A 17,610-nucleotide genomic window follows, 5' to 3' on the forward strand; every position below is an offset into this window, starting at 1 on the left:
TGCACTGTACTCTTCCTCCAATGTATCTACATGCTTTGTAAAAAAATATATACTTATTCCAAATTGGGTAACTCGGTCATGCCACTCAAACTGATTTTGAACTCTGTCTACCCCCCCCCCGCCCCCCTTATCACACACACAAACTCCATTCAAACCAATGAAGAGACACGTTAAGAGTCCATGTTAAAAGCACACACATTAAAGTTTAATGAATGAAAAGTGGAGGAGGTTCAGTAAACATTTTGTCGGTGGCGATAGATAGATAGATAGATTGATAGATACTACATACATTCAGCATCAATGGGACTTCAGTTCAATCCCACCATCACACCTGCGACAGAACACAACCAAAGCAACAGAAGTAGCACTTCTGTAGGAAACAGACCAGAGAATTATTATAGTTTTTGTTCTTTTTTGTTCATTTTTTACCAGTTCAATACAACAGAGACACTGCGTCTTTCACAATGACATGATACGGAGTACAGTTCTCTCGCAGATGGTGGATGAGTCTTTAAGTATTTCACGCTAGAATTAATGGAATCCGGCTGAATTGCAACGATCAATATGAGTATGAAGCGAGAACTGTGATAAACTCATGTTGAAATCTGCGAGGTAAAGAGCTAAACGTTAAGCTAAAGGATGAGATGACAGTTCATCAATATCATACAATGTGGACACCTTCGGATAACCTCGGGGTATATAAGACAAGGTTAACATTGGGGCTAACAAGGAGTCCACTGCAACAGGACGCTCTGGGTAGAAGTTGTTCTTAAGCATAGATCTAGGATCAGCTTTCCCTCCCCAAAGCTTTACCTTAATCATTAGTGGGGAAAAACACCAAACTGACCACAGAACTGTGTCTAGGGGCAACTTCATCCTACTTCGCAGGAAAACCGTCCTGTAGGTCTCCCACTTAGAAAACAAAGAGGATGTGGTCTCTTTTATACTGGAAACTAAACAGGATAACAGCTGAACCATACCACTTCAGGAGTGAGCTCAGTTCATATTTATCTATACACATTTATACATTCAGGTTGGACTGCTCTACTCTGCGATTGGCACCATTTAATCTCTAATTCGTGTTCTATAGCCAGTCAGAATGTGGACATCTAGGGCTAAATTCAATTTGTATCACTAAAGTGTTACAGGTTGCGCAATCACAATTGAAAGATAATTTCCGATTGAGCCGACATATGCAGCGTTTACCGTGAATGCGTTCTCCGCTAACGCAGGAACATTACCTTTACATTTCAATCACCCTATAACGCTGAACTTCAGCGATACAGATTGAATCCAGCCCTTAACTGTGCATGTTAAAATAGGATTGCTGTAAGTGGATCCAAAGGCAAACGTACAGAAAGATGGCAGGTCTACAGTTTGCTGTCATTCAGCCTACGGTCTCACCATCTTTTTACCTCCCACCACAGTACAATGGTAAGTTGGCAGCACCAATTTAATGCAGGCAAAATGTAGACACCATCTTTGTGCACGTCCACAATAAGTACGCTTCCTACAGCAGCTTGGTTTCAGTCGACTGTGACTTTCACTTAAATCATATAATTCTGTCTACAACGGAAAATGTCCCCAATTTAAAATGACAGAAATTCAACTAATACTTCAACACAAAACGATCAGAACCCTTGCACAATATTTCAGAGTATGGTATAGTAAATACAGGAACAATTTATTTCAGAGTGGGAGGAGCATCTCACTCATTTGCATTTGAACTCCACCCACTCGGGCCCAACAGCCAATGAGGAATGTGTCTGAGCCAGAGGGAGAGAAAACACTGTCATAACTGGCTATTAAGGGATGTCACAAATACCTTAGCTTTTTTTTGTTACACTAGTATTTATTTTAACTTTTTTTTTTCTTATTTTATTTTGTTGAAAATCAGCGACAATTATTATGCCTTTTATACTCTACAGGAAAAAGCTTTAAGATAAAATAAATAAAAAATCAAACAAAACAGCACACAGACTTTCAAATGAATTAGATGTCATATTCACATGGAAGACAACATATACAATATTAAACATGTTTCTACATCAATACTGCCGCCTACACAACAAGGCCAACCATTCACTACCTTGTTTTGGACAATTACAAACTACCTTGTTTGAGCAAGTGAAATAAACAAATAAAAACAGCTAGGGAACCAATCAAATGCCATCCTGCCTGTTCCAATAGAAGCTTCCAGAAAACAAAGATTTACTCTTTAACATATAAAAATACTATACCAAAATGAAATACAAATATATATATTAGAATCTGTTAGGCTTTTCTGTATAAAGAGAGGGCTAAAGGTGTTAGGTTACATCAGAAAACAAAATATAATAAAAAATAAAAACAAAACAAGGCAAAACAAATAATTGAAATTAGACATAACAAAACAAATATTCTGAACCTTTTTGTTCCGTAATAATAAACATAATAAAAAGCTCTACATATCCATTTGCAAACTTCTCACATGCAACAGTTTGCACACATTTAATACTGCAGGCATTGAGGGGAGGGGCCTAATCATCCTCCTGCTCAAAGGGGGAGGGCTTATGCAAATCATCCTGAGGCAATGCATGCTGGGGGATTGGTATCCACCGGGTACTGCCTGCTCCAGGTGGGGGTATAGCTTATAGCCTACTGTAGGGGAATGGAAGGTCTACCTGCCTCACAACGTGTATCTGACAGCCCCTTCTGACTGCTTCTAATGGAACGACCCTTCTGCTCAGATAAGACCGTCTTCTAGTATGGTGCATGCGTGCGTGTGTGTTGTGTGTGTGTGTATGTGCTGTGAAGGGCAAATGACTGTGATTCTCAGTGCTGGTATTCAGTGCAGTGGTCTGTTCAGTAATGAAAAGAATGGACATCTCTTGTTCTAAATACTCCAGGATAGAGTCCAATAAGAAATCGGCCTAGCCCAGATATAGCCCGACCTAGCACCAGCTCTGCTCAGCACAGCTCAACTACAATCTGGCCCATCTAAACCCGACCTAACCCAGCTCAACTCAGTTACAGTCCAGGCTAGCTTATACCAGCCCGCTACAGCCCAGTTCCAGCCCTAGCCCAACTCCTGCTCAGCCCAGTCCTGCCCTGCCTAACCAAACTTAACCACAGCCCAACTCTACTCTCCTCCCTCTGTCTGTTTTTCTATATCTTTGTACCTCTTCCCGCCTGCCACCCCGACCAGGCTGGACATCATATTACACATACTGCCTTCAGGAAGCAAAGAAAGCAGATGGTGGTTAGGCTATCTGAGGCCTAATGGATGGATGAGCCAAGGGGACAAAGGTTTAGACCATGTGTGTATAAGGGGTTGGTTGATGCCTTGCTCTGAATGTAACACCTTCAACATCTCTAGAACCCTTCAAAACAATGTTGCAGATACAATGGTTTGGTTGTTGTTGTTGTTGTTGTTCACACTTCTCCATGTTGTTGTTGATGTTTGTTTTCTCTGTGTTTCTGTACGTCACACACCCATGGAAGGGGAGGAAATGTCCTATTTTACAAACATTGTTGTCCATAATATATAGATAGAGGTTTTTATATATATTTCTTTATACTCTCTCGTTCTCTTACTCCTTCCTCCTCTCTGGTTCTCTTTCTCGCTCTCTCTCTGGTGCGCTTGGCAGCGGCGGTAGCAGGTTTGTGTGAAGCGTGCTACATGCAGCCAATGCAGCCACACTTGATGGTCTTCTCCACTTCCTCGCTGAACGAGGTTCCATCGCTGCACTCAAAGGTGTATTTCCGGCGTCTCATTCGCTGGCTGGCACAGCAGGCGCCCGTGTCGCAGGCGCCGGAGCACTCTACCCAGGAGACCATGCGTGTGGTCTGACAGATGGTGTACCCACGCTGCACCTGGTAGAAGTCCCTCACGGGCTCCCCTCGACACTCTGACTCTGTGGATGGAGGAACAATAAAGATATTCTGAGACTATGGTATGATACATTTTAACAACATTTGATAAACAAAAAAATGCTAAACGTTTCAGACACAAAATCATCCTTTCATGGGTACCTGTAGTTGGTTTAGGCTGGATTACCTCTTGGTCTGTTGGTATCAAAGACAAGCAACAACAGAGACAAGCTAAGTAAACTAGGATGCCAGACAGTCCACATTGAGAAAGATAAACTATCTCCTATCTGCATCACAGAGCTCTCTGGTGTATCCACAGTAGTAATGTGTGTGTGTGTCTCCTACCTGCGTCACAGAGCTCTCCAGTGTATCCAGCCTCACAGTCGCAGTAGGCGTCTCCTGTATCAGAGATCTGGCAGCGCCCGTGTTTACAGTTGTGGCTGCGGCAGGGGTTAAACAGCTCCCCCTGCTGGTTACACAGGGCACCACGGTAACCCTCCACACACTCGCAGCGGTAGGACTGCAGGTCCAGGGGAATACACTTGCCATGCACACACCTGGGGAGAGGGAATATAAATCAATCAGACAGCTAAGACTAAGAGGCTTGGGTTGAACATTAGTAAATACTTGTCTCAAACTGTTCATATGAATTGCAATTTGATACACAGTGAAAACCAGTTGAAATGCAATGCATTATCATCATAACCCCAGCGAGTTTGTACTTACTTGCTGCCCTGGCATGGGTTGGTGGCCGGCTGGTCACAGTGTGGTCCGTTCCAGCCAGGCTGGCAGTGGCAGACTGGTCCCTGTGCCCCGTCCGGCTGGCAGATACCATGCAGGCAGTAGATCTTCCTACAAGGCTCACAGCCTGGCACCACGCCCGGCTTCATCTGGGTCTTAGTGAAGTCCTGCAGCTCGTTGTTGATATATAGGTTCTGGATGCAGCCGTGGAAACTGGAGCCATTCTGGATCTGCCAGAGCCGGAAGGCTGCCGAGTGGACGTCCACTGGCATACCTGAGAGACGGAGGATAGGGGGAGGATAGAGATAGGAGGAAGAAGGGAGGTGTTGGTTAGAGATGTATGAGAGTGGAGAGCAGGAGAACAGAGAAACAGTTAACAAGGGACTGATATGGAAGTAATGAAGGAAGAGGCTTTTTCAAAGAGCCGTATGCAACTGGATAGATCAAATTAAATTATTTACATTTGACTATTTTCAATTCACGAGTTTCTCTGATATAATAGTGGTTTGACACTAATTCAATTCTGAAACAACAGTATATGAGGCACAGCGTCTTTGAAACAGAGGACAGTGAAAAGGAGAAGGGGTATTGGCTGACTCTTCTATACAGCCACAAACATACACCACAGTACAGTACAGCACAGCACATCACCAAGACATCACATACTCTGAACACACAGGCATTTCTGATATCAGATCAATTCTGTTTCAACACTCAATGCGTTGATACCAAGAACGACTAGTCGGGTTACAGAGTATAAGGTGAAGAAAAGAAACCAGGAAAATCATGATCCATGCCAATAAACCACGTCACATATCCAGAGTGAAGACTGTGTCTGGTAGGACAGAGATAGGGACCTATAGGAGTGAAATAGAATGAAAGACTATATACGATGTATTATACGGTAGGAATACTGTATGTATCTGGAATACTGTGGGCATTAAGGGGTGATGCTCATAGGGCCAAGGGACAGGGGCTTTACTGTTGCGCACTATATTAGTACATTGTGTTGCTGATTGTGTACATGTGTATGGGTTTATATGTAATAACACCATCGTCAGGCAGGAGTGTGTGGCTTTATAGGTGTGTTTACTTACAGTATATGTGTATGCAAGCGTGTGTGTGTGTGTGTGTATTTGTATGCTGGAGAGTTCTAACAAACACAGTCGTAGTGGGGGATGGACTGGGTGTAGTTGGATAGGTTGCAGGATTGGGTCGGGATATGGCTCGCTTGCGGTGGTTGGGGTTTTGGGATGGGGAGGGTGGTTGGGGTTGGGGGTTGGTTGTGGTGGTGGGTGGTGGATTGGGGTTGGGTTGCGGTGGGGGTGGTGACATTGACAGTAGTGTAGTAGTTGTAGTGCCTGCAGCAGAGGAGGAGGAAGTAGGTGTGTTCTGGAGAGGGCCCCTACCCCCCACGTATAGCGGAGCCTCCCCGTTCAGGGGCCGGACCCCCCTCAGGCTGTCCATGGTGGTGGGGAGACCCCCGTCGATGGACAGGTTCACCATCTGGTCAATGGTCACCAGCTCCACCGTGTGGAACTGACCGTCGTTGATCGTCTCAGTACTGCAGACAGAGCGAGGGAGGGAGAAAGAGAGAAATATACAGGGGAGAGTGGAAGAAACAGACAGACAAAGAAAAGAGAGGAGGAGAGGAGGACAAACATTTATTAAACATTTGGTTGCTGTTAAAATGTTACTCTTATGCTTATGTATATGTGTGTGTCCTTATATGTGTGTTTACCTGTAGATAGCATGTCCAGGCAGGCTGCCAGGGTCGTAGCTGACCTTAACGTGACCCTGGAACAGCTCTACGGCGATGTGGTCGTTGTCCCCATTATACAGCAGGATACCGTTGTCCTCCGCTGTCGACACCTGGGGGCAGATATCACAATATAATAGCATGTATTGTAATGATATGATATGACATCATGTCCTATGTTAGTTAAAAAGACTGAATGTTAACTTGAGATCCTCGTACATAACTCAAATCTTCTTGCAAATTTCTCTGACATCACAGTCCAAAAGTCCAAGTTACTGTACATGCATGGATTTTAAACACATGCCTGTTGAATTGCTGATTTAGTACCTGCACTGGATAAGTTGTGTGTGTGTGTGTATGTGTGTGTGTGCACTGTGAGTGTGTGTTACAGTACCTGTAGTGAGATGTTAGATACCTGCAGTGTGATGTTAGCCTGCGGCCAGTTCTTGAGGTCAGAGAGCAGCAGGTAGGAGTCTCTGTCTACAAAGTTAACGCTGACCAGCTTCTCACAGCGAGGCCCTCCGAACCCAGGGAGACACTGGCACAGTGCCCGGCCTGCCCGCTCCACACACGGGGCATCGTTCTGGCAGTCTGCCAGGTCACACAGAGACAGCGGGGAGGAGGGCACCTCACACAACTGACCACTACGGGAGGGCGTGGGTTAGGAGGAAGGAGAGAGAGAGAGAGAGAGAGAGAGAGAGAGAGAGAGAGAGAGAGAGAGAGAGAGGTCAGTAAGTCCAAATGACAGATGCAGAGATGTTAGAAATTTCCCAGCTGATAAGAAGAAGTGGTACCCAATACATATTATACCACGGATGGCTTGATACTGTTCTAAGTTGTGTGTGAGTTCTAAGTTGTGTGTGAGTTCTAAGGTTTGTGTGTATGCCTCACCTGTAGCCGTCGAGGCAGGAGCAGGAGTATCCGTTGAGTTGGTTGACACACTGAGCTCCATTCTGACAGCGATTCTCCTCACAGTCATCATAGTCCACACTGCAGTCATCACCGACGTAGCCCGGAGAACACACACACCTGCAACACACACACAACGTTAGCATTAACGTTAGCCCACTGAGCTTAAGCCTAGGCATTAAGTCTGGGTGCCAACACACATCTTCAAGTCACGCACGCACGTACGCGCAAGCACGTACGCACGCACGCACACACACGCACACGCACACACACGCACACGCACACGCACACACACACACACACACACACACACACACACACACACACACACACACACACACACACACACACACACACACACACACACACACAGGTTGACATTGTGTACTCACTGAGGTCCAGTAGAGCTGATGAGACAGGTAGACTGGTGTTGACACGGACTGAGACCTGGAGCACACACATCCTCCATCTCCTCACACATCTCCCCTGGAGAGAGAGAGATACATTTACATAGCAAGGTAAAGCAAAGGATGGAAAAGTCAACCATGATAGGCCCACTCAACAGTGATAGGCTGGTCTAGTGGAATATGTAAATGTCTTACCTGTGTAGTAAGGAGGACAGAGGCAGGTATAGTTGTTGACTCCATCTATACAGTTAGCTCCGTTTTCACAGTCGTTATCTTCACAGTCATCAATGTTGGTCTGGCAGGTAGGACCCTCAAAGCCAAGGGGACAGGTACAGCTGTATGCCCCCTCCTCCTCCTCGTTTAGTAGGCAGGTGCCCCCATTGGCACAGGGGTTACTGACACACGCATTCAGAGCAGTTTCACAGCTCCTACCCTGCAGACACAGAGAAAAGAGCAGTGGTCACCAACCAACCCTGTTCCTGGAGAGCTACTGTGTCTGTGAACAAACTGATTACACTCATCAACACATCAAGTTAATGCGTGTCATTGAATTTCAAGTTAATTAATTTTCATGAATTGAATCAGGTGTGTTAAAGCCAGGCTGGGACAAAACCCTGCACATTCTGAAAACAGGCTTTAGAAGTGGAGAGGTCTTGTCACGAACATCAACAGCCACAAAGACGATAACTAAATAGGCCTAAGTAAGTGTTAGAGCTGGGCTGGAACAGAAGCATGCTCAGTCAGAAGGTAAAGGGTTAGTGTGAGATCTCACCTTGAATCCAGGAGGACAGCTGCACCTGTAAATCTCCACCAGATCACTGTGACAGATCCCCTGGTTGACACACGGACTGGACAGGCACGGATTACACTTGGCCAGGACGTCACTGTCCACCTCACCTATACATGCACATTTTATTATTTTAGATGATGCTTACCTTTCCTGTTCATTTAGTTTTTAAGTATACAGTATAGCTGGATCTACACAAGAATTAGCATGGGACATGGACTGATGAAAACTGAAAAGCTGATAGATTTTTGAGAGAACCGCTAAGCCCTTCTCTGGTTCCTTATTAAACAAAATGAATTAATCCATCTTACCATGGCACTCAAACTTCTTGGCAGGGGTGGTGAGCAGCAGCTTGCCCTCCATGCTCGTCGGTCCGGCACAGCGGGCTATGCCAGGCTCCTTGTACCCCGTCTTCACCCAGTCAGACAGCCAACGTAGACGGCAGTCACAGTACAGGGGGTTGGCACCAATAGCCCTGAGGGAGAGGGGTCAGAAGTTAAGGGTAAGGACAGGTAAGGGTCAGTCAGAGGGTTGGCACCAATCAACTTGAGGAATCAATCAATCAATTAATCATGGCAGAAAGAAGGATGCGTTTTCAGAGTCTAATGAAGGCTGAGGTTCACTAGATGTATTGCTCTATCTGACCAGCAGGTGTCTCTCCTGTCCTTCAGATAACACAGAGAGCCACATTCTCAACTGTTACAGCACTGTACTTCTAGAAAGAGAAACAATATTTAATTAGGTTAAGGGTATGGTTAGGATTAGGGTTAAAGTTAGGGGTTTGATTAAGGTTAGGGTTAGTTAAGGTAAGGGTCAGTTATAGATGTTGGCTATTCAGGCTGTCAATCGGGCTGGTCAGAAAATTCCCCTTAGTCTTTCTCTTCTAGAAAGGACCAACAAGCTATGCCTCTGCTTCTTGAAAGGTTGTTTGCACAAAGGGGAGGGGAGGGGGGGGGGCGGCATTTTAAAGTAGAGAAAGGAGAACAAATGTTGTTGAAGTGTCGATGCAAAGTGTAGACAAAGGAGGAGTTATTGAGTTGCTAAAAGGGAACTTAACACAACTAGTCATGGCTACTTCTGAATCGATGCTGTAAAAAACATGCATTCAGGCACAGTGACGCATAGTCACACACACACACACTGCCTGATCGATGCTGTTCCATTACCCAGAACAACAAGTTCATGTTTCAGGCCAGTTCAATAGCTGATATCTGACATCTGCTAACATGAAAGGCACTTGACTGTGGATCAATGAAGGACAAAGACAAGGAACCCCCACAACTTTCTCTAGATCTTTTTTTTTTTTTTTTTTACCTCCCTGCAATATCTCTCCTCTCTCTACCTAAGACAAGCCTCTAGACCTCTCTCCTCCTTCCTCTGTATTCTCCCCCTTTCTTCTCTTATCGTCCCTTGTATACCCCTCACATTCCTCTCTTCTTCTCTTCTCTTCACTGCACTCTCTTCTCTCCTCTCATTTCCTCTTCTCTCATCCCTCTCTCCTTCTCCATCCCTCTCTCTCCTTCTCCATCCCTCTCTCTCCTTCTCCATCCCGCTCTCTCCTTCTCCATCCCTCTCTCTCCTTCTCCATCCCTCTCTCTCCTTCTCCATCCCGCTCGCTCCTTCTCCATCCCTCTCTCTCCTTCTCCATCCCTCTCTCTCCTTCTCCATCCCGCTCTCTCCTTCTCCATCCCTCTCTCTCCTTCTCCATCCCACTCTCTCCTTCTCTCATCCCTCTCTCTCCTTCTCCATCCCTCTCTCTCCTTCTCTCATCCCTCTCTCTCCTTCTCCATCCCGCTCTCTCCTTCTCCATCCTGCTCTCTCCTTCTCCATCCCTCTCTCTCCTTCTCTCATTCCTCTCTCTCCTTCTCATCCCTCTCTCTCCTCCCATCCCGCTCTCTCTCTCCTTCTCCATCCCTCTCTCTCCTTCTCCCATCCCTCTCTCCTCCCTTGCCCGCTGTGCTCCTGACATGGATAGGCCTATTGATTTACAGCTGATGGCTTTGACATGACAGACAACCTGGACCCCACTGGGAGTAAAGATCTGCTTCAACCTCACGTACAAACACACACAAACATACTGACAGACATGTCTAACCGGTGCCCCACACATCGACTCTGTACCGGTACCTCCTGTATATAGCCTCGCTACTGTTATTTTATTTTACTGCTGCTCTTTAATTATTTGCTATTTTTATTTTTTACTTATCAATTTTTTTCTTAAAACTGCATTGTTGGTTAAGGGCTTGTAAGCATTTCACTGTAAGGTCTACACCTGTTGTATTCGGCGCATGTGGCAAATACAATTTGATTTTATTTTGATTTGATTTGAATGCTACCACACACTCACACACACCCAAACACTCCCAAAACTCCCTTCAAAGCCCACAGACTGTGAAGAATGTTATTAAACCTACAAGGTGTTTGTCTGTGTGTGTTGTACATATGTGTGTGTGTTTGTTTTGGAGATGTCACATGGAAATGAGACAGTGGAAGGGTCTGTGTGTAGCATTACCACAGCTCTGTGACTGACCAGGGGAGTTTGGCAGATGTGAAGCCCACCAAACAGCTCTACTGACGGACTACTGTTAGCCACCATCCCCTGACACACATACTACCAGCCCAGACCACCTCTCTGTGTGTGAGTGTGTGTGTGTGTGTGTGTGTGTGTGTGTGTGTATGTGTGTGTGTGTGTGTGTGCATGTACGTAAGTGCGTAAGTGTGTGTGTGCGTGTAAGTTCTGTGTGTGTGTGTGCGTAAGTGCGTACAGTTGAAGTCGGAAGTTTACATACACCTTAGCCAAATACAGTTTCACAATTCCTGACATTTAATCCTAGTAAAAATTCCCTGTTTTAGGTCAGTTAGGATCACCACTTTATTTTAAGAATGTGAAATGTCAGAATAATAGTAGAGACAATGATTTATTTCACCTTTTATTTCTTTCATCACATTCCCAGTGGGTCAGAAGTTTACATACACTCAATTAGTATTTGGTAGCATTGCCTTTAAATTGTTTAACTTGGGTCAAACGTTTCGGGTAGCCTTCCACAAGCTTCCCACAATAAGTTGGGTGAATTTTGGCCAATTCCTCCTGACAGAGCTGGTGTAACTGAGTCAGGTTTGTAGGCCTCCTTGCTCGCACACGCTCTTTCAGTTCTGCCCACAAATGTTCTATAGGATTGAGGTCAGGGCTTTGTGATGGCCACTCCAATACCTTAACTTTGTTGTCCTTAAGCCATTTTGCCACAACTTTGGAAGTATGCTTGGGGTCATTGTCCATTTGGAAGACCCATTTGCAACCAAGCTTTAACTTCCTGACTGATGTCTTGAGATGTTGCTTCAATATATCCACATAATTTTCCTTCCTCATGATGCCATCTATTTTGTGAAGTGCACCAGTCCCTCCTGCAGCAAAGCACCCCCACAGCATGATGCTGCCACCCCCGTGCTTCACGGTTGGGATGGTGTTTTTCGGCTTGCAAGCCTACCCCTTTTTCCTCCAAACATAATGATGGTCATTATGGCCAAACAGTTCTATTTTTGTTTAATCAGACCAGAGGACATTTCTCCAAAAAGTAAGATCTTTGTCCCCATGTGCAGTTGCAAACCGTAGTCTGGCTTTTTTATGGCGGTTTTGGAGCAGTGGCTTCTTCCTTGCTGAGCAGCCTTTCAGGTTATGTCGATATAGGACTCGTTTTACTGTGGATATAGATACTTTTGTACCTATTTCCTCCAGCATCTTCACAAGGTCCTTTGCTGTTGTTCTGGGATTGATTTGCACTTTTCGCACCAAAGTACGTTCATCTCTAGGACACAGAACGCGTCTCCTTCCTGAGCGGTATGACGGCTGCGTGGTCCCATGGTGTTTATACTTGCGTACTATTGTTTGTACAGATGAACGTGGTACCTTCAGGCATTTGGAAATTGCTCCTAAGGATGAACCAGACTTGTGGAGGTCTACAAATTTTTTTCTGAGGTCTTGGCTGATTTCTTTTGATTTTCCCATGATGTCAAGCAAAGAGGCACTGAGTTTGAAGGTAGGCCTTGAAATACATCCACAGGTACACCTCCAATTGACTCAAATGATGTCAATTAGCCTATCAGAAGCTTCTAAAGCCATGACATCATTTTCTGGAATTGTCCAAGCTGTTTAAAGGCACAGTCAACTTAGTGTATGTAAACTTCTGACTAACTGGAATTGTGATACAGTGAATTATAAGTGAAATAATCTGTCTGTAAACAATTGTTGGAAAGATTACTTGAGTCATGCACAAAGTAGATGTCCTAACCGACTTGGCAAAACTATAGTTTGTTAACAAGAATTTTGTTGAGTGGTTGAAAACGAGTTTTAATGACTCCAACCTAAGTGTATGTAAACTTCCGACTTCAACTGTAAGTGTGTGTGTGTGGTTAGTCTTCAGAAAGTGGGTGAAACAGTAAGGGACAATCAGATGGTAACAAACAAGATGGTTCTGTTTATATGTGATACCTTTTATTGATGCTGGTGTTGCTTTAGAAAAGTGTATTTGTTAATTGATTAATATTTGTGTGTGTACTTCTTTGTGTGTGTGAAAGGTGTATGCATGTGTGTATTGGTTTTACTAGTACCCATGTGTGTCTGTTTGAGTGTTTTGGGCATGCTCCTGTGTGTGTGTGTGTGTGTGTGTGTGTGTGTGTGTGTGTGTGTGTGTGTGTGTGTGTGTGTGTGTGTGTGTGTGTGTGTGTGTCTGTGTGTGTCTGTGTGTGTCTGTGTGTGTCTGTGCGTGTGCTCGTGCGTTTATGTGAGTTTACTCACAGGTGAGACAGAGAGGCCACGTCACTGAAGATGCCGTCAGGAAGCTCTGAGATTTCGTTGCCATGGAGAGACCTTAGAAATGACAGACAGAGTGGGAGGTGAGTAGGATTAAACAATGAACAATAAATAGTGAACTAGATCTGCTCACACTGTTCTGTTCAAACGGCCTAAATGTCAGATCAAATTTTGTCGAGATTTGTTCAGAAGATTCTGTAGACAGACAATGCAGGGTCCTTATGTTAGAGTTACAGTTGCAGTGGCACTGAAGTCTACAGGGAAAGAGGAGTGCATGGAGAGAGTGAAGAAGATTTTTTAGTAAACTAAAAAGTTAATCACAAACATGGAGTCAGAATTAGCTCCTGTGTGAATCAGCTAGCTACAGTTCTCTCTCTCTCTAATGACTGCAGCTTTACTGTCTGTTTCTCTGCAGCAGGTCTGGGCAGGGGAAAGGTTGGCTCTATGGCTGCTATGTGGGGCTCAGGGCTGGCTGGCAGAGACAGACATAGGGCTGCAGTGGAATCCAGAGTGGCTGGTGTTGGGTTACTGAACTGAGTACTGAGCAGAGTGCCTAGGCTGTGATTACCAGACGGGGTGGTAGGGTTCTGACAGCTAAAGGGGGGCAGTGAGGGAAGATGAGGGGGGTCTGTGAGTGAGGAAAGGGGGAGTTAGGAGTTGTGAACAGTTCTTAGTCACTGTTCTAGCCGGCTACTACCCGGTATTCTACCCTGCACCAGAGAGACTGCTGCCCTATGTACATAGAGTCATTGAACACTGGTCACTTTTAATAATGTTTACATACTGTTTCATCCACTTTATATGTACACTGAGTGCACAAAACATTAAGACATCCTAATATTGAGTTGAAGTGGAATTAATAAGTGACATCAATAAGGGACCATAGCTTTCACCTGGATTCACCTGGTCAGTCAATGTCATGGAAATATGTTTTGTATACTCGGTGTATATAATGTATTCTAGTCATGGCTAATCCTATATATATTTTTAAAAAATCTGGATTATGTGTATATATATATATATATTTAATTATTGCTGTTAGAAACAGTGCAGTAATAACATTTTGCTGCACCTGCTATAACATCTGCAAATCTGTGTACGTGATCAATAAACTTTGATTTGATTTGGATTTGATTTGGTGTCTGGGGTTGGGATGAGGGGCAGAAGGGGGTCTGTCAGAGTCCTAGTGCTAGGGCTGCTTCCTTCCTCGTCTTTCAATGAGGGTATTGGGTGACGAGCCACTGGGCTAACCGATATATATAGACACACACGCACGCACGCACGCACGCACGCACGCACGCACGCACGCACGCACATACGCACGCACACACACACACACACACACACACACACACACAAGGCTTAATATGAAAAAAATATATGTATGCACTCACTAACTGTAAGTCGCTCTTAATAAGAGCGTCTGCTAAATGACTAAAATGTAAAATGTTAATGGCAGTAAACACCGGGCTTTAATGGCATTAAATTAATATGTCTGTCCTATTTTGTCAGGTCATTAGCAACAGTCTCAGTCTCTTTGGCTGAAGACCAGATATTTGCTTCTAATACTCTACTGACCAAACTATTACTATACCTTCCTGTTCAGTACAGATGTGCTATTTTAATTTGATCACTCTGTTGTTGAAGCCAATTTTCCTGAGTGGCACAAAATGCAAATTGTAGTGTATTCACCTTTTTAAAAGACTTCTAATGTTTGTAATTTCCACTTTAAAATGGCAGACTTGATTTATTCCAGCTCTGTACCCTCCGACCCTATAATGTATCCACTCCTACGCTATAGCCCCTGCTGACTGAACACGTATACCCCTTACCAAGGCAGCGGGTTAGGGGTGAGGGTATGGGCAGGAGAAAGATTTACAGTGGGCAGTTGGCCAGTAGCACTGTCTCAGAGAGAGAGAGAGAGATGAGAGGGGAGGAGAGGAGCCAGGGAGTCTCTGTTAGAGAAACATGATCTTTACTAACACACCGGCACACAGCGCTCTCCCAGCCTTCTCTTTTTATGACACGTCTCTTCCTTTAACTCTCTGTCTCTACATTTCTTTCTCTTTCTCTCTGTCTTTGACTGTCTTTCTTTCTAAAACCTTTGTTGATTGGGCCGCAGTTTTGAAGTCTCTCTTTCATTTTCTCTCAATTTCTCTTTCTCACCCCATACTTCTTGGCCACACACTGGCGCTGTCTTGACACACTCCCTTCACACCTAATACCCAACACACACACACACACACACACACACACACACACACACACACACACACACACACACACACACACACACCTAATACCCAGCAGGCCAATTATCAGCTTATTAATCCTCAACCAAAACCACAATAATCATCACACACACAGGCACAGACACACACGCATATACACACACACACACACACACACACACATACGCACACACACACATCCCAAACCACATCCATGCCAGACCCTTAGCCTGTTTGAAGCTGTGTGCGCTAATGATTCCTAAATGTTTTTACTAGTCTGTAAAGCCGAAGGGGTGTGTGTGTGTGTGTGTGTGTGTGTGTGTGTGTGTGTGTTATAATTAAACTTTTGGCACCTCAGTGTGCTTTCTGTGAAGGGCAGACTAAAACCTGCCAACTTTGAACTCTGAACCCCTTTTAGAGTCTTACAGTTAAAACTATTAAACGTCTCGCCTTCAGAGCCTCTCTATCTCTCCTCCCTTTCAGAAAAGAAAGAGCGAGGTACCAATTGACATTTTATAGGAGGGATTTGATTGATCAGACCAGCAGTAAAGACATCAAAGTTTTCTGTTTCATTTCTGACTCCTGTTCAACTGAGACAATAGGGTGGTCCTAGACAGAGAGGAGGGGTGTGTGTGTGTGTTCATGTGTGTGTGAGGGGGCGTCTGCATACTAACATAGGGTATAAGTTACAAATGAAGCAGACTTATATGGCGCGTGAGTGAAATGTACCAGGAGTCGCGGCCATATAGCTTCATTAAGATCAAAGCCAGCGGCTGGGAGCTGAAATACAGTATGAACTAATGATCATTCAGCTGCACTGTGATTCTGCTGGTAAAAACAGGACCAAGGCTTTGTGTTTCCTAATGATCATGAAGGCTGAGTCTTATTCTGCAGTAAAAAGCAGCTTTGTGTAGTTCTTTGTTGTGAGCAGTGAAAGACTGCCTGGTAAAACACTTGGAAGTCTGACAAGTCTGCTGCTGAACTGCAATAGCATGATAAGTAACCCTGAGGCTTGAAGACTTGCGTTAGCTCCCTGATAAGTAACCTTGGCTTGAGTCTTGAAGACTTGCGTTATCTTCCTGATAAGTAACCTTGGTTTGATGCTTGAAGCCTTGCGTTAGCTCCCTGATAACAACCTTGGCTTGAGGCTTGAAGACTTGCGTTAGCTCCCTGATAACAACCTTGGCTTGAGGCTTGAAGACTTGCATTAGCTCCCTGAGCTAAAGGCTTCAGCTAAAAGTGCTAACAGGGCTAAGTCTTCTGTTGTAAATAAGATTCCAGCTCACACACTCCATTGCATACAGCCCATAATACTAACCTCTCCATCTGTCTCTCACTCGCTCGCGCTCTCTCTCGCTCTCTCTCCATTGAGCCGTTGTACGCTCTCTCTCTCTCTCTCTCTCTCCATTGAGACGTTGTACACAGCAGATGGCTTTTTAGTTTCCCCAAATTAATAGAGAGGAACAGTGACAACTTGGACTAGGCTTCACTGTTTCCCATCTCTCCCTTTGTCTCTCTTACCCCACATCTCTCTCCCCCTCCCTCTCTTCTCTCCCTCTATCCATCGAGCCAGACATATTTTGGCCAGGTCTCTCCTCTGTCTCTCTCTCCCATAACGTTACTGTTTTTCAATTACAGTTGGAGTAAATGAGTGACTGGATCGTTGGCAGCAGAGCAGACTTGCATCATCCCTCGGTCCGTTCCATGTACAGTCATTTAGGCAAAATGTTTGCAGACGCGCTGATCCAAAGCTTACTACCATCAGTGAAACCTCATGTATTAGTAATATAGCATTTTGAAATGGATGATACATTCGTGCTTTTTATTTTACAAACATGTTGAATGTTTTTTGCCAGCCTGATCACCAAAACTTCATCAACCGTCTTTCACTGCCATGTAGAAAGTACAGGGAAATACTTTAATATGTGTGTTTGTAGGATAAGAGGTGTTAGGGCTGGACTGGACTGGACTGGGCGGTGTATGTCTTCTGAGATGTCCTAGCTGTTTATAGTGTCCAGAACAGCTTCACTGGAGTCACTCTACCATTCTCAACATCTGCTCTGTCCTCTACAACTATACAGCCTCGCCAACACACACACACACACACACACACACAC

General features: G+C 44.7%; 1 protein-coding gene across 8 annotated transcripts in view; it reads right to left on the reverse strand.

The window, feature by feature from the left end:
* Positions 1 to 183: 183 nt before the first annotated feature.
* Positions 184 to 17,610, reverse strand: part of LOC121574951 (slit homolog 1 protein) — a 153,327-nt gene continuing 135,900 nt past the window's right edge. For 2 of the 8 annotated variants that reach the window (XM_041887692.2, XM_041887667.2), the window contains 13 exons: positions 13,248 to 13,319; positions 8,767 to 8,930; positions 8,441 to 8,565; positions 7,864 to 8,101; positions 7,654 to 7,747; positions 7,244 to 7,381; positions 6,768 to 6,996; positions 6,335 to 6,465; positions 5,955 to 6,157; positions 4,579 to 4,867; positions 4,198 to 4,409; positions 4,015 to 4,047; positions 184 to 3,896 (listed from right to left, as the gene is read on the reverse strand). In XM_041887692.2, the coding sequence (XP_041743626.2) occupies positions 3,658 to 3,896; positions 4,015 to 4,047; positions 4,198 to 4,409; positions 4,579 to 4,867; positions 5,955 to 6,157; positions 6,335 to 6,465; positions 6,768 to 6,996; positions 7,244 to 7,381; positions 7,654 to 7,747; positions 7,864 to 8,101; positions 8,441 to 8,565; positions 8,767 to 8,930; positions 13,248 to 13,319 (2,167 nt within the window). In that variant the 3' untranslated portion in view covers positions 184 to 3,657. Of the gene's footprint in view, positions 3,897 to 4,014; positions 4,048 to 4,197; positions 4,410 to 4,578; positions 4,868 to 5,954; positions 6,158 to 6,334; positions 6,466 to 6,746; positions 6,997 to 7,243; positions 7,382 to 7,653; positions 7,748 to 7,863; positions 8,102 to 8,440; positions 8,566 to 8,766; positions 8,931 to 13,247; positions 13,320 to 17,610 lie in introns of all 8 variants that reach the window. The other 6 variants (XM_041887676.2, XM_041887659.2, XM_041887717.2 and 3 more) reach the window with 4 other exon arrangements.

The sequence above is a fragment of the Coregonus clupeaformis genome, chromosome 1, assembly GCF_020615455.1.
Source record: "Coregonus clupeaformis isolate EN_2021a chromosome 1, ASM2061545v1, whole genome shotgun sequence".
NCBI lineage: Eukaryota > Metazoa > Chordata > Actinopteri > Salmoniformes > Salmonidae > Coregonus > Coregonus clupeaformis.